The sequence below is a fragment of the Rhinoderma darwinii genome, chromosome 7 (genome assembly GCF_050947455.1).
Source record: "Rhinoderma darwinii isolate aRhiDar2 chromosome 7, aRhiDar2.hap1, whole genome shotgun sequence".
Lineage (NCBI taxonomy): Eukaryota > Metazoa > Chordata > Amphibia > Anura > Rhinodermatidae > Rhinoderma > Rhinoderma darwinii.
In genome coordinates, this window is record NC_134693.1 from 11,458,645 (window position 1) to 11,485,855 (window position 27,211).

The window sequence follows — 27,211 nt, forward strand, 5'->3', positions numbered from 1 at the left end:
GACATTCACAGCAAAACCTTAACTCTTTTGTAATAATAGCCACGGCTGTGATTATGAAAACCTGTTTATGGAAGTTTTTGGTTAACTTGCACTTAATAAAATGCGCATCTGAATGTGTGACGGAAGTGTGAATTTTTTTCTGACTTTTCTCCTCACTCGCCAAATCTGAAAAAGTTACTAGTAATGCGGGTGCTGTCTGCGAATGGACGTAGCTTACGCCACATTTATTTTGGAGCAAGGAGAAAAGGTGCACAATTTTCGTGAAAATTTACTTTCATATTTTCTGACAGTCATTTCAGTTATTTTCTGACAGACATTTCAAAATGCACCAAACTTAAGAGGTGCGTGCCTTTTAATAAATCTGGTGCAAAACTCGCCAACTTCTATCTCTTATTTAATTGGCGTAAATAATCATGCCATTATTAATAAATGGGGGTAATTGTGCTTAAGACGCACTGATTTTACATGTTGAGAAAAAGCTTCAGCCTTATACTGAGTGGTATTATGCCTATTGGAAGCCACAGTCTAAAAGTAAAACTGCAGGGTCTGGCAGTACCTCAGCCTCCAAGAACACGTTTGCAAAATGACATATGAGCGCCATCTTTGTCCAGGGCAAATCCTTTTCTCCATTCTTCGTAATTTTTGCATTAAATGTGTATAAAACATGCTTTATGCTGGTGCTAATTTCCCATGTCACTAGACTGCGGCAGATGGCTGCCTTTCTGACTCCTACTACGGGAAAAATTGATATTTTCCCAAAACAAAAATGGCGCTTTTATTTTCATGCATGCCGTTGCTATAGTCACCTGGAAGCGAAGTCCGGGCAGATCAGTGACGTGTAAATATCGCGCCGTCGCCCGTGCGTGACGTAGCAGCAGGTGAGCTGGACTACAGCTATGGAGGGTTGTATGACAGCGCTGAGTGTCCTGCTGGCTGTCACTGTGCGCTGGGCTGTGTCCCTGTACCCGTACTCAGGTAATACTCTATGATACTCTCTAATACTCCTCTCCAGGCCCCTGGCTGCTCCACATACACGACAGTAACTCCATGTTGGACACTTCACCTGTATACACCTCCAGTATAACGTCTAATTCTGTATTAATATAGGGATTGTCCGCTTTTGTGTAAATAAAGTTTAAGCATTGGGTAACAAAAAGTTCTGCAGCTTTTGAATTGACTTTGTCCTTCCATTTCCCAGTTTTCAAGATCTCTGCTTGCTGTCAGTGAATACACCGGTGTGTGGCTCAGTACAAGAGACTGCTCTGATGTACTGTAATGAACCCCGCACCTGTGTCAGCTGGGCACATTAGGATGTCTCTACTCACTGAAAGCAAGCATATAGCTTGATTAGTGTCTGTATTGCAACTACAAAGCTGGGGTTTTATGCCAAGCTTAGCCCTGAGCTAGACGAGTATTTGTGCATGTTAGGCTGAGTTCACACACTGCGGATTTTATTGCAGATTTGATGCGGCTCTCACACTTTTCATTGCAAAGGGTCAAATCTGCAACGTGTGATCTCAGCTTTACAGTGTCACCCCCTTATCGTGTTCATAGTGCCCCTTATGGGCAACTTCCTGCATTACAGTGGCACTCCGACCCCTAATGATGCCCATTGAGCCCCAAATGTCTCAAAATAAATGTATTACATTGTATTGACGTTCTGCTCCTGCCCATCCAGTACCGTGGTCGCGTTGGTGACGTCTGTATGTTCGGCATGCCACCCCTGCGGCCAGCCATGTGCTGCCGCAGTCACGTGTCCGTCCATGTATGACGTCATTGTGGTGACAAAGTTGCAGTGTAGGGAGATGGCACCGGTGATGCGAGAATGGCGCAGAATTTTATCTGCAATGATATGATTTTGGGACACAATGGCCGTTATTTTATGGGGTTAGAAAATCACCCTATTGGTCAAATGGAGTATAATCTGTTGAGGTGGATGACGGTTGCGGCTGCAGCAGCCATCGCGTGCCCATTATATAATCTTATGGAGGCCGCTGGGGCTGTTTTTTGATGCTGCGTCCATGGCGTAGGCGGCCTGATCATTTTCAACAGGGCACAGGGGTATTTAGTGTGTAATGAAAGTCCTGCCCCTGTATAAATACTTTGTGATTCGCTTCCTCGCTAGTTTAATTTATTCCGGTTGTAGTGTGGTCGGAGTCCACTAATCCAGAATCTATGGAACCTAACGGGGGAAATGATGAAACATTCCGGATTATTACATTTAAATAAAGCTTTAGTCATCACATAATGAAAAGTTCTGCAACTTTCTAATATACTTTATTTATATCCAGAGTCTGAAAACCTATCCTGACCTAAAACCTCCCGCAGCTGAGGGTTTGTTACAATTGTATACAGTCTAGATAATCTTCTTTCTGCAAAACTATCTCGATTGATACATTTGACCTGCACTGATACATTGTAGAATTGTCTAAACTGGATACAATAGTAACAAGCCAGTCCTCAGTTGTTAGAAGTATTAGATCTGTACAGACTTTCTGCCTCTGAGTGTAAACAAGAATGTTTTCATTGACCGCAAGCAGAGGTCTGAAAATGGTGAAGACGTGAAACACAAATTATATTAGAAAGTTGCAGAACTCTCAATGATACATTGATTAAAGGGGTATTCCCATCTTATAAAGTGATGGCATATCGGTAGGATAGACTATCACTTTATGATCGGTGGGGGTTTGACCTTTGGGGCCCCCACCGATCCTGGGAATGAAGGGGCTGCTGTGATTTAGTGGTGTGTTTTCTTCACATGTTTGGCCGGGAGTGCCGCTGTGCAGGGAGAACTTAAAAGGGGACCAAACCCTAAATCGGCACTGCATCCCCGTCTTTCTGAGGATCGGTGGGGGTCCCAGAGGTTGAACCCCCACAATCATAAAGTGATGGCCTTCCCTACAGATACGCCATCTCTTTATAAGATGGGAATACCCCTATAATCAATGTATAATTAAAAGTTCTGGCACTTTCTAATATAATTTGTGTTTCACGTCTTTGCCATTTTAAGATCCCTGCTTGTTGTCGGTTAATGGAAACCTACTTTATTACAATCGGGGCTAAAAATCTGCACAGACCTACTGTAATACTTCTCACATCTAAGGATCTGTTGGATCCTCCATCGCAGATCCGGCAGTTATTACTGGAAACAATAGAGCAGCATGCTGTGCTATTGTTTCTGGTAAAATTACGGACACCGCAACGGAACCCATTAAAGTCAATAGGTTCCGTTGGCTGCCGGCGGTGTCTGTTGTGCAACGGAACCGTTGCTTCCGTTCTTCCCTTGTTCTGCTCCTCTGACGGAGAAGAACAACGGAACACACCAACGCAGGTCTGAATGTAGCTCACCATTAAGATCTGTATTCCCTGACAACAAACAGTGATCTTGAAAACTATGAAGAATTTATCCAGAAAGTTTATTAGACTTCTATTTTTTTTTTCTGAAATCTGAATACCCCTTTAAGCTTTGTTTCCGTAGAAATATACCACGCCATTAACTCCTATGAGTCACCACGTGACCACGTGCCGCCTCCAGGCTCGGGTTGCTCGTTTCTTTTGGCCTGGATACATTGTTGCAGTCAGACGTGTGATTAGATCTCTGATACCTGCAGCAATGGTCACTTTGTATCATTCCCCTGGAGGCTCCGCCCATGTGGTCACCCTGATAAATGGGTCCGTAGTGCATCCGTATATACGGATCCGCAAAAAGAAGAAAACCACAAATAATGCGCAACGTATTTAAGCCTGGCGTCGCCTCGCAACGATTCCACAATTACGGACGGCTTCGGGTGCACATCCACAGCCGTCCGTAATTACGGAAGCGCCCATAGACTTCTCGGAGGAGTCCGTGCCGTAATTACGAATAAGAATAGGACAGGTTCTATATTTTACGGATTATTTCTACGGGACGGACACCCATCAGTAGAAATACGGTAAGGCGTCCGGAGCCCATAGAAATGAACGGATCCGCCATTACGGATGAAAACTACTCTCGGGTGCATGGGGCCTTAGTCGTGTTTTACTTTGTGCTGAAAGGGACATCTCTGTTGTGATGGGACAGGTGCACTGAAGACGAGCCTTCCCCGAATCCATGATTTACTGCCACTGACTGCCGCCGGGGAAAACAAAATTTTTAGCCTGGCTCTGGTGGGGCATGAGAGCCTTATAAAGGTTACACTCTCACTGTGTGAATGGGATACCTCCAGGGGAAATCCGGGACCAAAGACCACCCAATGTATTGTGATGGCCACCACGCTGGGGGGCTGTGTTACTATTTCTGGGGTGACCCCACAGAGGGAAGGAGTTCATTTTGAAACGGGCAAATTTATGGCTCAGAGGAATTTTTTAGATATTCCATAAATAACCACAAGCAAGAATAGGGAGGTCTGGAGGTGTTGTCATAGTCCCCCTTACCACTTGTGTCATTGTGTTGTCTTTAATGATCTTGTTACATTGTAACTTCAGACTAGTCATATACTCAGTATAGGAGGGAATTGCTTAAAGGGTAACTAAACGCTTGTCATAGTGACATGTCAGACGTTTGGATTGGTGGGGGTCCGAGCACTGAGACCCCCCCACCAATCATTGAAATGAAGCTGCAGAAGTACTCGTGTGGGCGCTCGGCCGCTTAGTTTCTGTTCGGCTTTTTCCGGAAATCAATGTATCGGTGTACGGACTCAATAGAAAGTCTATGAGCCCGTCCTCCGATACATCGGCTTTCCCGAAAAAGCCGAACAGACACGCAGGGGCTGAGCGCTCCCACGAGCACTTCTGCTGCTTCGTTTCAGCGATTGGTGGGGATCTCAGTGCTCGGACCCCCCCAATCAAAACTTCTGACATGTCACTAGGACATGTCAGAACTTTGTCAAACGTTTAGTTACCTTTTAAATGGCTATTCCATAATTTATTGTCATTTAAAGGGGTTGTCCAGGATTAGAAAAACATGGCTGCTTTCTTCCAAAAACAGTGCCACCCCTGTCTATGGGTTGTGTGTGGTATTGCAGCCTAGCCATATTAAGGTGAATAGAGCTGAGCTGCAATACCACACACAACCTTTGGACAGGTGTGGCGCTGTTTTTGGAAGAAAGCAGACATGCTTTTTTTAACCCTAGACAACCTGGGGTTGCTTATTCTTTTTCTAATATATTTACAGGGGCCAGAAAACCCCCAATATTTGGAGACTATGAGGCTCAAAGACATTGGCAGGAAGTGACTGTAAATCTCCCTGTGAAGCAATGGTTTGTACACGTTTTTACAAGAATATTTTTGTCCATTTTTAATGCTCCCCTTGAAAAGGGCCATGTGATTGGTCAGGTTTTCTGACTCTCCTTTGTTTTAGTAATGAATGTATGTCCAAGATGAAGCGGTAACGCCCACCGACTCTATCAATGAGACCCCCACCAAACATTCATGGGGCTCTGGTGCCGGAAAAATGAAACCGGTATGGGTTGAGGAGCAGGCAGGATGACGTGTCCCCCGTACAGAGCCGCTGTATTCAGTGTGTACGGCGCCATTTTATTTAGCAGCGGCCAGTCGCTGAGGATCGGGGGCCGCGGTTCAGGAGCCGTTTCACAATGACAGGAAGCTGAATTGGTTAATAAAATATATTGCAATATTTCCTGAAATCCTCTGTTCAATACATTTATAAAAACAAATAAAAAATTTCATATTACCCTTTAAAGAGGCTCTGTCACCAGATTTTGCAACCCCTATCTGCTATTGCAGCAGATCGGCGCTGCAATGTAGATTACAGTAACGTTTTTATTTTTAAAAAACGAGCATTTTTGGCCAAGTTATGACCATTTTTGTAGTTATGCAAATGAGGCTTGCAAAAGTCCAAGTGGGTGTGTTTAAAAGTAAAAGTCCAAGTGGGCGTGTATTATGTGCGTACATCGGGGCGTTTTTACTACTTTTACTAGCTGGGCGTTCTGACGAGAAGTATCATCCACTTCTCTTCACAACGCCCAGCTTCTGGCAGTGCAGACACAACCGTGTTCTCGAGAGATCACGCTGTGTCGTCACTCACAGGTCCTGCTTCGTGTCAGACGAGCGAGGACACATCGGCACCAGAGGCTACAGTTGATTCTGCAGCAGCATCGGCGTTTGCAGGTAAGTCGATGTAGCTACTTACCTGCAAATGCTGATGCAGAATCATCTGTAGCCTCTGGTGCCGACACGATGCAGGACCTGTGAGTGACGTCACAGATCTGCACTGCCAGAAGCTGGGCGTTCTGAAGAGAAGTGGATGATACTTCTCGTCAGAACGCCCAGCTAGTAAAAGTAGTAAAAACGCCCCGATGTACGCACATAATACACGCCCACTTGGACTTTTGCAAGCCTCATTTGCATAACTACAAAAATGGTCATAACTTGGCCAAAAATGCTCGTTTTTTAAAAATAAAAATGTTACTGTAATCTACATTGCAGCGCCGATCTGCTGCAATAGCAGATAGGGGCTGCAAAATCTGGTGACAGAGCCTCTTTAAGATGCCTGAGGATTGGTTGGACCTACATCATGGCGACATCTATTAGATAGAAACAATCCAACTGCCCCAGAACTCTTAGGCCCCATGCACACGGCCGTGCCCATAATCACAGCCAGGGTTTGCGGGCAAGGCTGGCCTCGGACAGCCACCCGCATTTGCAGGTCGTTCTCCCATCCTATCTTTTGCGGTATATTCTTCAGCCCGGACACCTTCCCGTAAATATACGGGAAGGTGTCCGCGGCCAATAGAACTGAATGGGTCCGTAATTACTGATGAAAAATACTGTGGTGTGCACGGGGCCTTAGGTTGGGTTCCCACAGTGCAGATTTGCGGCAGATTTTGTATGTATTTTTTTAAGCCAAAACCAGGAATAGAACCTAAAGAGAAGAAATATATTAAGAAAGGCCTTATAGGTCGGCTCTCCTGAATCCAGTTCTGGTTTTAGCTTTTAAAATGCTGGAAAAATCGCCGCAAATCTGCACTATGGGAACCCAGCCTTAGGCTTCATTCACACTGCAGTTTTGGTGCAGTTTCTTTGGTGCAGTTTTTCAAGCCACAACCAGGAGTGAATTAAAAAAAAAGATTAGAATCTTTCCTATCTACTATCCCTCCCGTTACGATACACTACTGGTTGTGGCTTCAAAAACTGCACTGTGTGAATAAGACCTTATTCTAGGTGTTGTGGATGCAGCCATGTGATCCCTCGTAAGCCAATCAGGGTGACACTAATTAACATTCTGTATGACATTCGCTTCAGCAATTTTTTTTTTTTCCCCCGTATCCAGGTACTTTAATTCCACTGACAATGACCTTCTCTACTGGGGTCTGGACTACCCCCCCCTGACAGCCTATCACAGTCTTCTTTGTGGCTACATGTAAGTATAAGGCCTTAGTCACACCAACGTGTGAGGCTGGGTTCACTCGCCCTATTTATGGACATAATTCGGGCGTTTTAACCTCGAATGGGTTTTACGATGTTCTGTGCCTGTCACTTCTTCAGACGTAAATGGAGCCGTTTTCCATTGACTCCATAGAAAAACAGCTCCAATTACGTCCGTAATGGACGCAGCGAAAAACGCCTGAACATGCCATTACGTCTGAAATTCCAGAGCTGTTTATTTCCTGAAAACAGCTCCGTAATTTCAGTCGTAACGGACGTGCACGTGTGAACATACCCTAATACGTCAGTGTGACAGCCGTCACACGGACCTATGTAATTCAATGGGGCGGTTCACATGAACGTTGTTTAAACAGAGCGCGGGAAGGGTCCGTTAAAAAATAGGACATGTCCTATTTTTTTTGCACTTCACGCATCCCCCATGGACTCTAGTCTAGTCTATGGGGGATGCGTGATAACAGACCCTGCAAAGGTGCACCTCGGACGGGAAAAACAGCAGATTTTCACGTCCGAGGTTTCATACCTTCGTGTAAATCACGTGTAGCATAAACACTGCGGATTTTCTGCGATGGATTTAGTTGCGTAAAATCCGCAGCTTGATACGGTAGCAGCGGAGTGGATGAAATTTGAAACTATGTAAAAAATCAGCTGAAAAACGTTCATAAATTGACCAGCGGTGCGGTTTTTTAATCCGCAGCGTGTCCATTTATGGTTTTCTGTTGCAGGTTAAATTCAATGGGGAGGTAAATCCCTCAACATATCTCAAATGTTGCGATTTTTTTATTTTTTGCGGCGGAAAAGCTTGGATTCCGCTGCAGAAATCGCAGTTTAAAAACAAAACAAAAACAACAACCCTTTTTTTTGTGTAAAATGAAAAAAAAAAAGTTTCTACTTACAACCCAACCGCGGTCATAGCGACACTTTCTTCTGTTCTGCTCGACCGCCTGGGATGACGTTTCATCGTATGTGACTGCTGCAGCCAATCACAGGCTGCAGCGGTCACATGGGCTGCAGCGTCATCCCAGGAGGTCGGGAACAGAAGAAAGTGTCGCTATGACCGCGGAGAACTGGGTAAGTATAAACTGGTTTTATTTTTTATTTAATTTTTTCCACCCAGTCTTTTCCGCAGCGGAGATTCCACCCGAAAAACTGCACCACAATTTGGTGTGGTTTTTCGGATGACTACGCTGTGTAGTTTTTCGCAGCATATCTGCCCTGTGTGAACGTATCCTTACAGTCTGTAAAATGTACATTGATCCAAAATCCATAATTTCCTAATAATTTGTGACGCGGCTACAACAACATTGCCGCTCCGCGACGCTTATTGACCCGCGTTCATCTAACTGGACTCATCCAATCCAAAATTCTTCATTTCTACTTTTAAAGAATATTTCCAACCAATTTACATTCATGTTCTGATAATCCGGCATCCTTTGGAGTTGCCAGATTATTGGAAATACATCCAAAAAGTTAAGACGTTTACACTCCTATAGTTGACCTATCACTTCCATGCTCTGCAGCCCCCAGCGCTGTCGTCCCACATAAAGCCCCTGGCAACGCTTGGCACATTGCCCGCTGGAAATTCTAGTGCCGGACTATCGGGTAATTTTCCCACGACTCTAGCGGAGGACTACCTTTGCTGTATGCCGGATTAGCAGAATTTTCAGACTATTGGGTGCAGGATTAATAGAATCTCGCCGTACATCGTTACCTGGACACGTGTGACAACATCTGCCGTATTCTGTTGTAGAGCTCACCTGATCAGTCCAGACTGGGTGGCGCTGAACTCGTCGCGAGGATACGAGAGTCTTTACCACAAGCTGTTCATGCGCGCGACCGGTACGTGTATTTGTAGTGTAAATAATTCTTGTGTGAATCTTGGGGTGGTGCAGAAAATGTTGTATCTTTGCAGATGTAGCAGAGCTGAATTTGTTATTTAACATTACATGCCTCATGTTACCTCCACGAGCTAAGATAATGAAGTCCATTTCAGCAGTCCTATGTAAAGCAGATGACTTTGCAGGTACTTTACAGAGTATGCTAAGCAATTGCTTAAAAAGCAATCACATAATATAACATTATATACAAAATAGTTCCCTTCTTAAAGGAGTGATTCTAAAATGGTGCAGAGCAATGAGGGGAATTTAAAGGGTAACTAAACTTTTAAAAACATTTGACGTGTCATAGTGACGTGTCAGAAGTTTTGGTCGGTGGGAGCCAAGCAGTGAGACCCCCACCGATCGCTAAAAGGAAGCGGCAGAAGCGCTCGGTCATCTCTGTGCTGCTTCGTTTCTGATCGGCTTTTCTCAGAAACCCAAGTGAACAGCGTACGGACTCATAGACTTTCTATTAAGCCAATACACTGCTCCGAGGAAAGCCGATCAGAAACAAAGCGGCACGGAGCTCACCCAGGCGCTTCTGCTGCCTCGTTTTGGCGATCGGAGGGGGTCTCAATGCCAGGATTCCACCAATCAAAACTTGTGATATGTCACTATGACCTGTCAAAAGTTTTTTAAAAGTTTAGTTACTCTTTAAAGGGACACTCCAGCAAAAACTGATACTGTGTTCAGTCTAGTGCAGGGCCTGAGGAGGCGGAGCATGACACAAGATTCCCTCTTTTGTGTTCTTTGAATCTGTCATGCTCCGCCCCCTCTGGCAGAGTTTTTACTGGCGTGTTCCTTCTAACTTCCCCATAATTGCATCCTGACATCAACCCGTAGACCCCAATTTATGTGAAGCCTTATGCATACCACCTTAGAACTAAATATTGACGTCAGACCGATACGTTTTGTTCGCATTGATACATTGTAGCAAACTATCGGGACAGGAGAGAGATTTGTGCTGCGGATGAGTTTGAGTGTCTAGACTGGAAACAATTGTAACAAACCCTATGAGAAGTATTAGGTAAGGGTAGATTTCGTCCGTAATTGTGGACCGTAATTATGATCCGCAATTACGGACCCATTCATTTCTATTGACCACGGACACATTACCGTGCGTTTTCGGGAAGTTGTCCGGGCCGTAAAAAGACTCCGCAAAACATTGTACATGTCCTATCTTTTGCTTTTTACGGACCGTGCTCCTATACTTTATATGAGAGCACAGACCGAAAATCCGGGTGGCTGTCCGCGGCCAGCCGTGCCCATAATCGCGGACCGTGACTACGGGCACAGCCGTGTGCATGAGGCCTAAGTCTGTAGTTTTAGTAAAAGCGTGCGGGCAGTTCGCTATACTTAGTCTATAGTTTGCTGTCGGGCTGTCATAGGTGCTGCACGTTCCCCCGGCTGCGATTTGAAGATTTTAAGAGGAGTTGCTATTTAAGCGATCGCTTCAATGTATTCTGTAGGGCACCTCCGTAGGTGGAGTCACGCTTTAAATGTGATGAATATGTGTTCTGCCCTTCCTCGAGTGCACCTGTCAGGTCGACAACAATAATCTGCGGACCCCCTGCCTCAGACGTGGAGAACACTTGATTTATTCCGGAAGAATTCCCCGATCACTCACGGGTTTATGAAGGTGTCTGACACGTCTCCCGCCGCCTGTTGGCTGATGACTTACAATTATTTCGGATGAATTATGGCTACATTAAGTATTTTAACCTCTAAGGTGACTCCTCGTGAGATGATGCTCCCTCATTAATTGCGGCCGGCGCCAGGAATGATGTGATGTATTTACAGGCGATACCCATGCAATATTAATATGCGCCATCTTTGTAGTTTTAGTGGCGGACCTGATCGTTTACATCCCGGCCGTTCTCTTCTACTGTTCTCGCCTGCAAGAACCATCCGCAAAACGAAAAGTAAGTGTTGAGCCTGAAATCCGAAATCTGCTTCTTGGGGGCTGTGATTGGACGTGGATTAAGTCGGGTTCCCACGCAGCGGAATTTCTGAAACGGGAAAAAAACGCAATGTAAACGTTAATAAATTGACCTGCGGTGCGGAATTTAATTCCATGTCAATTTATGCTGCGTTTTCATTGCATTTTTTTCCCGTTCCAGAAATTCCGCTGCGTGGGAACCCGACCAGGCAGGCAGAAACTGCGCCAAATTTATCACCATGACACACTCTGTATGATAAATTTGGCGCAACTACCTAGATTGTTAGATTTTTTTCCCCTTTATTACGCCCCCTCGTGGCCAGCCTACTTTACATAAATATTTGACGCCAAAAATATGGTGCATGTCTTTAATAAATCTGGCGCACTTCTTGGCTACGCCCCTTTTTCTACACATTTGTCAAAAACACACAAGTGTCTAATACACGTAATAAACTTGGCGCACGGCGTGTATGCCACTTTTTTGGTGCAATTTGCTTGGTAAATCTCCCCCGTTGCGTTATGTCTAGTGCAGGGCATGGGGGGGGGGCGGCGGTTAGTGCCTGATCCCTACCTCATTCTCCGCACTCTCAGGCGTAACGCCGTGTATCCGTTTTTCACCTTTCCTGTCGTGTCTGTGTTAGTAAATAATTGTATTCCCCATGAAATAACAATTCTGGAACATCTTTTCTTAAAACTCTACGTTGTGCCGTTCCTCTGTTATTCCTCCTAGAAATGTAGGAATAAATTGATAACTAGGTGATACCAGTTGGGGGTGGGTCTCTACACAGGCTGACATTGTCCAATGAGTTTATGTAGGGACACGCCCTCTTTAATAAGGAGAATGGTAACAGCCAGTTGTCAATTTATTCCTATATTTCTAGGAGGAATAACAGAGGAATGTCACAATGCAGAGTTCTAAGAAAATATGTGACAGAATTGTTGTAACAAAAGTATTATAGAACTGTCCGGAGAGGCGACCGCTCCTCTTTAGAGAATTTTCATATAGGACAATTGCTTTCCATATGAGTCTATGGACGTCTTAGAGGCAGTCCCTTAAGAACCCCTTATTAGCCATAGCGGAGAACCCCTGGAATGAGTGTCTCCCGCTCTAGAGGACTTGGTGTTACCATGTTTTAAGTGGTCGCCAATTATTTTCGCTTTAGCTGCCGTGCCCATGATGACCGGGGGTGGGGCACTCCATATAAATGTGCAGTATATACGCTGCCCTCGTGATATTACAACGGTGGTGATCACATGACTGCTGTATTAATGGTTCTGGACTGTAGACTCCTTCTCGTTACTGTATTACATTATAATTGTGAAGTTTCAGGTCATTTTCCTAGAGGTAAAGTTTTGTTTTTTGTGTGTGGAATTTTTCCTTCATCGTTTTAGGTGCTGTCCCTCTTCTGTATTTTGCTGTATCCCGGGCTCATCCTGATCGACTATGGACATTTCCAATATCCTTTTTTGCTAAGTTTTTGTTTGGACTATTTTGTAAAAATTTTTAACCTTATTTTATAAAGTGGGCACACGTGGGTAAGGCCGGTAGAAGGACCCGTCCGAAGCCTCTGTGTGGCCGCCTGGTAGTGTAGAATTTATGATGGTAGCAATAAACATTACAGTAAGATGCCATTAATCCAAAATCTACAAAAATTGTTCATGGCTGGCAAGTTACGCCTCCGGAAAAATTTGTAACAGGCCCCCCCCCCCCCCACCTACCATATGCCATTTATAATACTTGTCTTCTCATCTGGCAATGGTGCTTTTGGGGGCCCACAGACCGCAGAACAAGGGTGCGACCGCCACTTCTGCGCCCCCTATAGCTACACCCCAGCTTTCTTAGGTGCCGAATTTACAATTCTCCTATCGTCCTTTGTATACAGCCCTATGTTTCCATGGTTACAGACTACAAACCAACCATGTGTAGTCTGATACTGCAGTCATGTGCTACCCCCTATCTTCTACTGTCTGTAGTTTAGTAAGAAGAAAGAACAGTAACACATGACTGTAGGATCAGACTACACACGGTTGGTTTGTAGTCTGTCGCCATGGAGACACATAGTTCTGTACAGGAGCTGTATACACAGAATGCTGAGAGAATTTTAATCAAGACCTAGTAAAGCAATACAAAAAATGGTCGTAAAAGTTCACAAAACTTTTAGTTTTGTTCCTTTCGGAGACTTCTAGTCCAACAAGATCCTTCACATGTAAGTCATGCGGTTTCCATATCTGTGAATAAATTGTTTACGGCCCTTAACCCTTGATGGTAAATGATTGTTCCTATGTATTCAGTGTGTGCCGCCCCCTATGATACCACCCGCCATACCAGGTTTGCATTCACTACATTACTGTGTTAACCCTCGCAGGTTTTTGTTTTTCCCCAAGAACGTACAATGATATTGCTCTTAACACAGACTCACGTACAACTCGGTCAGTCTGGGTTTTGCCCTGTGGGGGATCATCGCGCTCTCGCATGGCCGCGAGGTTTTGGGATCGCTGGCGTTTTGCCTCGCACTTAACTATAAACAAATGGAACTTTACCACTCGCTCCCGTTCTTCTGTTACCTCCTGGGAAAATGTATCAAGAAAGGAATGGCCGGCTGGGGGTAAGTCACCGCACGACTGGACCTGTAAGGTTTGTGAGTCCAATGGTTACGTCCGATGACTAGAGTCTGGCAGGTGGCAAATCACAAAATATTCCAGATCGTTGGATGCAAATAAAGCTTTAGGCCCTGTTCACACAGAGTTGTTTTGCAGGCGGAAAAATCTGCCTCAAAATTCCTTCAGGAGTTTTGACCTGCCTGCGTTTTTCGGCCATGGCCATTGACGCCGCAGGCAAAAAATGCAGCGAAAACCGCTTTCTCTGCATCCCATTAATGTCAATGGGGGGTCAGCCCGAAGAAAGGGCATAACGCTTCTTTCTCCCGCGAGCGTTTTTTTTTCCGCTCGCGGGAAAGAAACGCCCCCGCCTCCCATCTTCAGCCATTTTTTGGCACTTTTCCTCGTCAAAACCAGCGCCAAAAAACTCAGTGTGAACATACCCTTAGTCATCATATAATGAAAAGGTCTAAGAATAGAAGTCGTTCTCCGCCCCTTCAGACCCTGCACTAGGTGTAACATAGTATATCCATTTTTCTTGGAGTGCTCCTTTAAGTGCATGTGACCATGAGTACTACTGATGTAGCCTGTACTAAGGGGTGCCCTGTGGAGAACAACCCTTGGGCTGGGCACCCATGTAGTGTCAATGCTGCAAAATTTAAGCAACTGAATTCCTCCGCAGCATTTACAGTAACAGCGAAGAACAAATCTCATGCACGCGCCGCAGCGGAAACGTTCAGAAGTTGACCTGCGATGCGGTTTTTAAATCTGCAGCGTGTCCATTTATTCTGCGGAAACGTTGCTCTTTTGTTGCGGGATTTTCCTATTGGATTTAATGGAGAGGTAAATCCCGCTACAAATAGCAGATGTTGCAGTTTTTGAAATCGTAAATTTAAAAATAAAATAATAACCGTAAAATAAGCGCTGCTTTTTGCAGCGGAGATTTCGCCCGAAAAGCTGTCGTTTTTCGGGCGGAATTCCCTGCGGGTTCTAGGTCGGATACGTTGCGTACTTATATGCAGCATATCCGACCCGTGGGAGCCCGGCCTTCGTATCATCCAGGTCCGATATTCCTGCCAAATAGACTCGGGTCTTCTCTATGTGAGTTGCACAAGGTAAAAAATAGGTTTTTCGTTTTTATTAACAATTTTTTTCAATTTGCGCAAGATATGTTTTGGTTCGGGGTGACTAATTGCTTTCCCAATTATAAGTACCAGCAGCGATTGTAGAAGATGAGACTATTCTTTATAAGTGGCAGCAATTGTCTTCATAGAATAATAATTTAGGGCCTCTTCACGTCAGCGTTGGGCTTCCGTTTATCGGTTCCGTTCGACCTCTCCCCTTCAGAGGAACCGATGAACGGAATCCATAGCTTCCGTTTGCATTACCATTGATTTCCATGGCAACGCTTCCGTTGCAGTTGGTTTTCATTTGTTTCCGTTCCATAAAGTTTCCGTTTTTTTGCGGAAACAATAGCGTATGCGGTTGAAATCAATGGTAATGCAAACGGAAGCTGTGGTTTCCGTTTGGGTTTTCGTTTATCGGTTCCTCCAACGGAAAGGTCGAACGGAACCGTTGCACGGTAGTCCAATGTGAACGGGCCCTTACTAGTAAAAATACAAAAAACCTCTTTGCTGCTATAAATTGACTGTCTATAAAAACGTAGGCCTCAATATCGGGTTCGCACAGGGCATGAGGCGTGTTGTTTTATATGATGTACCATCAAAAATGTCTTATTCCTTTTTTTATTTATTTACATTTACTTATTTTTGTTTCATTTATTTTAACATTTTCAGCTTATCCCAAATATTTCCTAAAAAAAAAAATGCAAAAAAAATATTGTTGGGTACGATTCTCCGCAGTCCTGTGTAAACCCCTGGGAGTCTAAGGCTATGTTCAACACAGCAAACTAAAAACGGCCGTAAAATACGGAGCTGTTTTCAACTGAGAATTTTCAGCCGTTTTTAAAGCATCAAACCTTTTTTTTACGGCCGTTTTCGGAGCTGGTTTTCTATTATGAAAATGAAAAAACGGCTCTGCGCTTCTTTTTTCACGGGGCAGTTTTTTTACGCACCGTTTTTACAAACGGTCCCAGTAAAAAATGCCCCGTGGGAACGAAACGCCGTTTTTCCTATAGAAATGAACGGCCAGATGTTTGGAGGCGTTCATCCTCCGTATTTCGGGGCGTTCACGGCTGGAAATAAGCTGTGTGAACATACCCTAATGATGCACGTTTAATCTATATTATTTTGACCCTTCTAGGATCTCGCTTGCTGGACCCCCAGATCTTTCCCCCTCTCCACTTCTTTTTCCTAAATGTCCCAAAACGCGTCGCCGACTGTTCCTCGTCTTCTTCATCCTGACACTGTGTCGTGTTTTGTCACCAGACGTCTCGTATTAACTCTTTCTTATCTCAGACAGGCCACTTTCTCTCTTCACAGGCTCCTGCTGCTGCTGAAGATCGGGGTGACGGTAATTGGCGCCTTCAGCCTCTGTTGGATCCCTTTCTTGACAGACATTGAACAAATCCTTCAAGTCCTCAGAAGACTTTTCCCCGTGGGCCGCGGCCTCTTTGAGGTCGGTGAAGTGTTCTCTGTTCTGTTTCACATACACTTGCCAGTGACCTTTAGGGATTTTGCTGCGGGCCCACCCCCTCCCCCTCGGGGGGGCTAGTAATAAGTGGCCCTGGCCCGTCCGTTGTCACTTGCCAGCCCTCTGCTTCGTGTTTAACCCCTCGCTCTGAGTCGTGTGCCAACGTATTCTGCTGATGGCCTCATTAAAGCCGCGCTCCGCTCAGATTCCGTAGTGCCAGCGCGGCCTCATAAACGCAGCAGCCATTACCCGCTCTCTTTTCTTAGGCCTGTAATGTGCTGTGCTAATTGTTTGCCTTTTAAAGCCATAATTATTTTTTATCGGAATCATTCTGCTGCTTTAATGCTGCAGTTATTTTCGAGAAAAATTGATTTGCAATTTCATTATTTTTTTTTTCCCTCGTCCGTCTTGGCTGCAAATCTGCTTTTCTCTTGTCAGGGATGTGAAGGGACGGAGGTGGATCAGGGCAGGAGACACAATCTGCTGTAAAAACGGCGTTTTAGAAGATTTACACCCATATCTGTTTACCGTAAAAATTCCTTTAATCCGGCATTCAATAATCCAGAACATCTGATAATCCGGCACCCATCAGGCTCCATTGATGCCAGATAAAAGGAATTTTACTGTAATCTGCTCATCCGCGTATGTATGTACTTAATTCTGGACCTTCTAGTTTGAAAATACCCCCATGACCCCCAACAGTTTCTCGTACCAAGAGGCTGCTCATTCTTCAGAGCTTTACATTAAGTCTTATATGCATAAGAGAAATTCTGCAGCTTTCTAATATACTTTGTATTTTATTTCCTCTCTGCTTGCTGTCAGTGAATGGGAATATTCTTATTTACATTAAGAGACAGAGTCCTCTCCACAGTTGGTCCTGCTTACACAGGTGATTGGTTTGTTACAATGTATCTGTAAAGGAAACCCCCTGTGAGCTAAAAACAGATGAAACACAAATCTCTCTGCTGTATTATACTCCATGCTAATATCTAAAACCTAAATGGATATGTTCGCTGCTGAATGTTTGTTACAGTGTACCAATGTAGGTAAAAGCGATCCGCCTTGAATTTAGGACAGCAGAAAGATTTCCGATGCTGATACATTGTAACAAACCCATTAGCTGTGTGAGCAGGACCAACTCAGGGTTTTAAAGGGGTTGTCCCAAGATTATCATTTATCACCTATCCACAGCATAGGTGATAAAAGTGTGATTGGGGGCCCCACCGATCACTATAACGGGGGTCTCAACACACCCGTTCCTCTTCACTGCACGATCAGTGAGAAGGAGCTTGAATGTAGCGGAGGACAAGCATGTGCCCTGCCGCTCTATTCAATGTCTATGGGGCTGACGGAAACATTCTGAGTGTAGGTGATAAGTGTTCATCCTGGGACAACCCCTTGAAGCCTTTGAATGTAAGCAAGAGTGTTTTCATCCACTGACAGCAAGCAATGGTGATGAATTGAGAGGCCTCCTTTATCAAAACTGTCTAATTGCAAAACAGACTGTGTTGCCCATAGCAACCAATCAGAGCTCCGCTTTCATTTCTTAAACGACTCTGGAAAAATGAAAGCTGAGTTCTGATTGGTTGCTATGGGCAACAAAGGCAGTTTCACTATTAGACCGTGTAAATAAAGGAGGCCCATAGTATATGAGATGACTCAAAGGGTAATATAGCCAAAACGATACACACCCCCCCCCCCCATCTATGATCTATGGCCAGAAAATCTCATTGATGACCATGTGTATGACCTAGAAGTCCGCAGATGTAGGCAGGGTCCCCCTATAAGTGGACTGTCCCGATCCTGAATGAGAGGCATAAGCCCCGATCTGAACTGGAACACCATAAATATGGGGAGGGGGGGGGGGGGAATGAATGCAAATCAAAATTGTGTGGTTGCCCGTAGCGACTCGTGACTGCGGCAGTATAGCAGAGCCGGACGTTCCCTGCCCCGTGTTCGCACAGCTGTGAATTAGCAGCTGCCTGTCGGATGAGTTTCACTGACCTGATCGCTGTGGTTACAGATTTAATTTTGAAAGCGATCCTAGCACAACTGTTAATGTCTTTACCGCTCTTGATTTATGACTTGTTAACCCTGTCACTGCCAAGGGGGAGCGCCGAGTATGTGACACTGTAACGGAGCTCAGCTATGCGGTGTTATGTGAGCGTCATGCGGATTCTTTCCATGAAATGTTGAGGTTTCAGCACAAATTTTCAGTCCAATGTCATCCATGTTACCTCCACCCGTCAATGCTTCCCCATTAATTTATTATAAACATTTTAAAGGGACGCTACAACGATAGCAGCTTATAATAGTGCAGCAGCGTTATAAGAGGAGCGGCTGATATCAGTCAGGCTTATGGCTGTACGTGTATCTGCAGGTTCTCCGTACTGGACATATGGGACAAAAAGTAGGGATCTAGGGGGGCAGGGAATATACTGGACTGGAAAACCCTACAATCAGCCTGCAAGTGACTGACAACAGAGAGCAATAGATTGAGCTGCCAATTGATATAGGACCGTTTTTAAAAGGGCTGGTTTTTTTTTATGCCATGAAAGTCTGGTCAGTGGTCTGATCACTGAGACCCCCACAGATGGCAGTGTCTGCGCATGGGTGGTCCCTTTAATAGGACGCTGGTTGCCACCTTGTTTATTTGACATGTCACAGCCCTGCCTATTCACAGTCAAGTTATAGTTAAAGGGCTTTTCTGGGACTATAATATTGATCAATATCTGATCGGCGGGGGTCTGACTTCCAGCCAATCAGCTGTATGAAGGGTCCGTTCCGTTCCTGCGAGCACCGCGTCCCCTTCATTGTTTACTCCGGTACAGCGCTGTACGTTTAGTAGTGGAATTAAGTGAATGGGACTGAGCTGCAGTAACAGGCACGGCCACAACCAGATGTATGGCGCTGTGTAAACAATGAAGGGGATGCGTCGCGGCTGATCTGCGTGGGTGTCGGGATCTGGAGCCCTATAGCTCCGATATTGATGTATCCTCTCATTTTATACCGAGGAGCACGGATTTTTCCTTCATTGATTCAATTTGAGAAAATATTGTTACATGCAGCATTAGATGATGTTCCCCTAGAATAATATCTCCCCCTAGAAGCATTGGTTCTAGTGAATACAGCGGCACACGGAGTCACATGTAATTAGCGCTGACGGCCGCCCCTTGTGCTGCCGGACAGGGTCAGAGCACACGACTTTGCTGTTTTTATGAGACGTTCTATGATTTTTTTTCTCTTTCAGGATAAAGTTGCCAATATCTGGTGCAGTCTCAGCCTCCTCCTCAAAATCAAGAACGTTCTATCACCAGAGGCTCAACTGCAACTCAGGTAAATCGTTCATCTACATGAAATCAATAAATATCTCCTGCGTCCGTCCAAGCAGAATGTGCCAAAGGGTTCACAAACTTATTCATAGCAGTAAACACAGATGTGGATGTATCGATTTTATATTTTGTATATAATCCGCTGAACTTCACAATAAAGAACGTTTTATTTTCCCCTCAGTTTTGCCTGTACAGTCCTGGGGGTCTTACCGTCCTGTATCAAGCTCACTGCTCAGCCAACTATCAGGGGGTTCAAACTGGCCTTGGTAAGATCTATCTATCTCATATCTATCTATCTATCTATCTACCTCATATCTATCTATCCTATCTATCTATCCTATCTATCGATCTATCTCTCGATCTATCGATCTCTCGATCTCTCTCTCTCTCGATCTCTCTCGATCTCTCTCTCTCTCTCGATCTCTCGATCTCTCTCTCGATCTCTCTCTCTCTCGATCTCTCTCTCTCTCTCGATCTCTCTCTCTCGATCTCTCTCTCTCTCTCGATCTCTCTCTCTCTCTCTCGATCTCTCTCTCTCTCGATCTCTCTCTCTCTCCCTCATTCTCGATCTCCCTCATTCTCGATCTCTCGATCTCCCTCATTCTCGATCTCTCGATCTCCCTCATTCTCGATCTCTCGATCTCCCTCATTCTCGATCTCTCGATCTCCCTCATTCTCTCTCTCTCGATCTCCCTCATTCTCTCTCTCTCTCTCTCTCTCTCTCGATCTCCCTCATTCTCTCTCTCTCTCGATCTCCCTCATTCTCTCTCTCTCTCTCTCTATCTCCCTCATTCTCTCTCTCTCTCGATCTCTTTCTCTCTCTCGCTTTCTCTCTCTCGCTTTCTCTCTCTCTCTCTCGCTCTCATATCAGAGGGTTCAAACTTGCCTTGGTAAATTAATCCGATCTATCTCTCTGCATATAGATATATATATTAAGACATATACATTTATGAAGATGTATGACCACAGGCTGGAGATGTCGTGACATTAGTTTACGCAGTAATTATCATCCAGTTTGATTAATATCGATCTGCCGATAATCACTGCATGTAAATGACTTGTAGCGACTTCTTTTCCATTGATGATCGTCATTGACATTGTAGTTGAAACTCAATTGTTTCTTCTTGACTTGCTATCAGAGGTTGAAAACCTGACTGGACCTTTCTCTCCTCACACGGCTGATGGGTTTGTTACACTGTATTAATCTACGCAATCTCCTGTCCTGTCCTGGACTCCAGTGTGATGGCTCTTAAATACACTGATACATTGTAACAATACCATCCGTTGTGTGAGCAGGACTAGATCAGCATGGGTTTTCTGACTCGGAATGAAAATATATGTTCAGTTACTGACAGCAAGCAGGGATCTTGACAATGGTGAGACATTTAAAGCAAGTTGCAGAACTTAAGCTTTATTTTCATAAAACCCATTTTAGGGGTTGTAGAAGTGATTCCAGTAACGACATGAAGGGTGCACGAATCCTCCTTTATAGCTCATTACATTTTATTTTTAATTTTTTTTCTTAAGGTGAACTGCGCGTTGTCATTTTTCCTGTTCTCCTTTCAAGTCCATGAGAAATCCATTCTGCTGGTGTCTTTGTAAGTAATTCCCTCCCGATCTTTAGATATATTGAAATATTTACTTCTATTAGTAAAATCCCTATAATCCAGCATTTGATAATCCACAAAGTCTGATAATCCGGCACAGAAATTTCACATCATTAGAAGAGACTGGGAACCAATTAGGACATTCCTATGATTACCGAATAAAGAAATCAGAGCAGATTTGATGAGAACATTTTATTTTGGGATTTCTATCTAAAAATATTACACAAAATACGCAACAGTAATTCTGCAGAAAAATTACCGTTGCAGATATTCGTGGCGAACTTTCTGCACATTTCTGTTGCGGAATTCCACATCTAAAATCCGTAACACATACAGAAAGAGCTGTGGAAAAATTCTGCGTGGAAATTTAGGCCATGTACGGGTTGCAGATTTTAATTCCACCCATAGGAATACATGGTGTAAATTTCCGTAGTGAATTTTTCCGCTATGGAAATTTGCGCCACGTGTGGTTGTTCCATCACAGACAACCGCTTTCATATGGGACCCAGCTCCAGACACCCCCAGGAAACGCCTGATGTCCGCAGGGGAAGCATCTGCAGTGGAAGTGTAGAGTTAGATGGCGGCCATTCAGATGTAATACATGGACGGCTCATGTCCGCCAGAACAGAAGCTACTTTTACAGAGTGGCTTTCTGTTCTAGCTCAAAGAGGGGGGGGGGACCCCCTCTCTGACATCTGTATGCCTTGATAGGACATATGGACAGGGGTCGTCTTCATTAGAACCGTCCAATAATCCAAAATATCTGATAATCCGGTACCTATCTGGTCCCATTGATACCCGATTCAAGGAATTTTACTACATAAATGGATATTGATACACTTGTTGGGGCTGTTCGTGCTCCTGCCTGACACTGAGCTCTCTAGACGCCTTCACTGCTCTCTATGTAAATGTCTGACATCTTGTGCGTTTCTCATCGTCCGTGCACAGGTACAATAAAGCAGATGACAAGCCCCAAACCAGAGCAACATACAATGTCAATGCTGGCTGCAGGTGTTGAGGTTCGGATCTCCAGCGCAGGGCAGGAGTTTCCCGAGGGGGGGAGGGGGATGAAGCTGCACTCCATGGGAAACCTGCTCTGCAAATATTTTCCCACTTCTTTCAGGGGTTTGTTATTGAGATGAGAAGCGTGAGGATGTGCGGAGCAACCGTGGTGGGTTTTCTAGCAGACCACTGCTGGGTCTCATTGACTTGTTATCAATGAGATGTGAACGGCCTAATCTCTGGTGATTCTCCAGTAATTGTGTGTAAGGAGGCTCGGATTGCCCTGTTTACACAACACTTCACCAGCGACATTACCACAAAAGGGTTTGTCGACGGAGCTACTTGCACGCAGATAACACGGGGAGGAAGCGACACCTGCCTTTGTTTTGGTGAGGAAATTGACAAGAGGTTTCTTAGGAAGCCTCAGTCCTCAAGCTGTTGTGGGACTACAAGTACCAGCATGACGTGGAAGCAATGAGCAACCGTGTGAGGTTATATAAAGAATCATTTTAATGGAAAAAAAATAATAATTATGGGTGATTACGAGTGAGAATAAAATAATATAATAATATTCACACCCACTACCCTGTCCCACTGAAATTCCCTAAAACATAACACAAAAAGTACATTTAAACGGGCTGTATGAGATTAGAATAACATGGTTGCTTCTAGGAATAGCGCCGCTCTTGTCTACAGGCTGTGTCTGGTATTGCAGTACAGCCTCATTCAAGTAAACAGGGCTGGGGTGCAATACCAGACATCGCCTGCGGACCAGAGTGGCGCTGTTTGTGGAAGAAACCAACCAGGCTTTTCTAATTTCCTATTCAGCCATTTACTAGGCCTATCTGTTGCTGGCAGAGCTGGGTAAGAATATATCTGACATAACCGTTTTAACAGTGGCTGTCACCTTTCTCCGGACTCCTAGATGGCAAATTAGAAATACACCTGCAAGGTGATGTCTCACTAGACAGATTTGCCATTCAGGGAATCTGGGAAAGCTGGGTGACAACCCTTCTGCGAGCTGTAATGGCAGCTATAAAGTTTTACCCCCTGCTGTCCAAGAAACAGCTGGATGTAATCCGAAACAATGGGGCTTTTCCTACTATAAACACAGGATATCACCTATAGAAGTCTGGTCGGTGGCGGCCACTTCACTTGGCTCCACAGAGGTGAAACCCCCACCTATCCGACGTATATGGCATATCCCTTTAAGGGAATCTGTCACAAGGAGAGTAGGTCATCAATAGATACCCCAATAATGTTTTTTTTTTGGCAAGTGCCCCCGTAGCTGTTTGACGGGAGGGGGGTGGTCGTGAGACTTCCATTTTTCTATTTCCCGGTTGGTGCTGGGACCAGTCTTGTACTGTACCTGTAGAAATAAACGTCAGCCCCCCCCTTTACAGGCAGCGATCGTTGATCCCGATGTGATCCATTGATCCTCTCGTTTTAGGCCGGCCTGTTTACTACTCAGCGAGGTCCCACTGATGGCGACGTGGTTTCTGCTGACTTCGACATTCAGGTAAATTTTTAGATCTGTTGTAAATAAATCACATTCACGTGTTCTTACTGATCTGACCGTGAGTCCCCGCCCCCGCACAGCATGCTGCCGCTCCTGCACAAGGATGGGTTAATAATGGCGTACGTGATCACTACACTGATCTTCCTCTTGGTCAGCGCAGCCGCCATGTCGTTTCATGAGAAGACGTCTGAAGATTCCCTTGGGGTGAAGCCGTTCTGCGCTTCTGTAAGAAGATACATTTCCTGGTTTAGACTTCACGAAACTTCGGTCAAACTGCTGGTACGTAATCCTGGTTGACGTACTCCATCTAACCGCGAATGGTCTGACGCGCTGCCGTATCTGATGACCCAACACGGTAAAGTGTGACTAATATTGTCATCGCTCCAATTCATATAAAATAACTAAAATTAAGCAACCTTGTATGTAGCCTTAGTTTAAAAAACATCCTATGATCTTTTGTATACAGCCCCTAATGCATAGCCATGTGTTTCCAAGGTTACAGACTAGACAAACACACCCAATGTAGTCTGATCCTGCAGTTGTGTTAGGCTGGATTCACACGAGCATGTTCGGTCCGTAATGGACGGAACGTATTTCGGCCGCAAGTCTCGGACCGAACACACTGCAGGGAGCCGGGCTCCTGGCATCATAGTTATGTACGACGCTAGGAGTCCCTGCCTCGCTGCAGGACAACTGTCCCGTACTGTATCATGTTTTCAGTACGGGACAGTAGTTCCACGGAGAGGCAGGGACTCCTAGCGTCGTACATAACTATGATGTTGGGAGCCCGGCTCCCTGCAGTGTGTTCGGTCCGAGACTTGCGGCCGAAATACGGCCATCCTTTACGGACCGAACATGCTCGTGTGAATCCAGCCTTACTCTCTTCCCTTTTGAGTCCTCTTCTTGATAGCCTACAGACAGTAGAAGGGGGAAGATGTAAATGCCAGATCAGACTACACAAGGTTTATTTGTAATCTGTGACCATAGACGCATAGAACTGCATAGGAGCTGTATACACTAAACGGTAGGAGATTTTTTTTATCCAGACTCTTTACAAGGTTGCTTCATTTTTCATTTTAGATGCGTTGGCGCAATAAAAAATGATCTGAAGGGGTTGTCTGGGGTTAAACCTATTTTTATTTAGAAATGTGCTGATGAAGCTACTTACAAATATAGTATTATAAAGTTATTACAGATTCAGGCTGCGTCCTCTCTCGTAAGCCTATGGCCGCATGGAAATACTGAGCCACAAATCAGTCCATACACTTCTAACCTCGTACATTGTACCGAATGCTCCATGCAGAACATTCTCTACTGTGGGCACGTGACGCCGTGGGCACGTGAGTGCAGCGCCAGATCTATTAGAGGACGTGGTCTCTCTATTCTGTACAGTGGACGGGCCCGCGGCTGGAGGAGCGGAGTAAACCGGCTGACTTCTTTATAGGTTTAATCCAAGACAATCCTTGTTTTTTCCCAACAGCAGCCCAAAGTAGAGGGTCTGCCTGGCCCTATAGACCTCAGATTGTTGGGATCCCAGAGGACAAAAACCTAATGTCTACAGTCCACATTAGTCCAGCGTAATTACATCCGTCTGCAATGCCCATGGAAGGGCGCTGCCATTATGCTGTAAGGAGGCCGTGGCATAGGAACCCGGGTATTAGACCGCAGCCCTTGCAAACCCCATTACTGCAGCACAGGGTTAACAGTCCTGACTCCCCACAGGGACCTACATCATATAGTATAGACCTGCAGTCCCTCCTTATGTCCTTACTAGAATGCTAGCCATGGGCTGATTTCAGGGTGGGGGGAGCAGACCTGAGGATAACCTACAATCTCCATGTATTTATGACCCGGTCGGGCTGATTTCAGGGTGGGGGGAGCAGACCTGAGGATAACCTACAATCTCCATGTATTTATGACCCGGTTGGAATTGAACTGGTGACCCCAGCGCTGCAGAGCGAATCACCCTGGAAGGTCTAATATGCAGAGTTATGGCCGTGATTGACCTTTGATCGCCCGCATTGATTATTACTATGTACCGCGGCTCACGTATAGACTATCGCGTTATTAAATATCATTTGCCATCGACTCTACAGTTTCCGTGTATCTTAAAACCTCCCGGCGGCGTCTTAAGATCCCGAGATCTGACAGGACGAGACTCTCCAGTAAATCATCTTGGCCCCTGAAATGCTTCTCGGATGATGTGTGAAATGCTCGGGGGTCACCGGAGAACGGCACATGAGACGGCGAAATCTGCCTCACGAGTGCTATATATTTAAATCAAAACTCTGTGTGATGTGTAAATGCTTCGGGTTTAACCCCTTCACTCCGGCCCACCGGCTTCTAATCTAATCTGTCCTCTATTTAGCAGCGTCGTACGACCTGATCAGACCCTCTCCATTCCTGTTATTGCAGTTCTTCTCATCCATGCTGGTCATGGCAGCGTTGACCGCCGTAATCTGTGCCTTGGCTCCGCCTCCAGCGCTCCCCGACCTCTTTCCGGTCCTGATATCTGGCGTGTCCTGTATTCATTTCCTAATGTTCTTTTTCTACTTCAATATCATTCACCTTTGGAATAATGCGGATGGAAGAAACAAGAAAAAAGTGTCTTAGATTTTTTTTGTTCCTTGTAAATATTTACAACCATTTTTTTTCCAAAACTTTTTTTATTAAAATGTTTTTGATAATACATCAAGAAATATATATATTATTTTCATGTTAAATATTCAAAATAAACGAGTGGAAGAAATTGAAACGGATTTATAAAAAGTTTTTGGGGGGAAATGCTACACGTTAGTCAGTCATATATTTTTGTCCGTATACTTCCATGTGACTTGTACGTCTTCAGAGATGGATTTGAGGGCCCTTACATTCCTTAAAGGGTGATACCATTTATCGGAGCAGCGTAAAAACACAACAGGGCTGTAAAAAGGGTCTCGTTTCGAGGTGTTGGACAGTATTTACCCATTGCCGGGGTCTGACGATACTCAGCAGACATGTGACCCCGGCCTCGCTGACAGGTGTTACACATAATTTATTTAAACATTTGTTTTCGGTACTCTGTCATAAAGGGGTTTTCCAGCCAATAAAAAGTGATGGCCTCTCCTCAGGATAGCTGATCAATAGCTGACCGGTCGGGGTCCGACTCCCAAGACCCCCGCCGATCAGCTGTTTTGAAGGGGCCGCAGCATTCGTACGAGCGCTACTTCCCCTTCATTTCTTCTCGCTCATTGTCATTCTTCGACATGCATTTAGCGGCGATTCACAGGTATTGCAGTATTACATTGAAGTGAATGGGAGAATAGGCTGCAGTACCTGTGAATCGCCACTAAAGTGTCGACGACTCGGGGGGGCAAGAAGAA

At 45.0% G+C, this 27,211-nt stretch overlaps 1 protein-coding gene across 1 annotated transcript; it reads left to right on the forward strand.

Moving 5' to 3' along the window:
• Window positions 1-852: 852 nt before the first annotated feature.
• On the forward strand, window positions 853-26,589 carry ALG6 (ALG6 alpha-1,3-glucosyltransferase). Its single transcript, XM_075832753.1, has 14 exons — window positions 853-975; window positions 5,153-5,237; window positions 7,271-7,360; window positions 9,134-9,222; window positions 11,100-11,182; window positions 12,592-12,656; window positions 13,620-13,805; window positions 16,239-16,374; window positions 19,640-19,725; window positions 19,903-19,987; window positions 21,249-21,319; window positions 23,781-23,849; window positions 23,930-24,128; window positions 26,265-26,589. Exons 1-14 carry the CDS (start codon window positions 897-899, stop codon window positions 26,460-26,462), a joined length of 1,521 nt encoding a protein of 506 aa, XP_075688868.1. The 5' UTR covers window positions 853-896; the 3' UTR covers window positions 26,463-26,589.
• The last annotated feature ends 622 nt before the right edge of the window (window positions 26,590-27,211 follow it).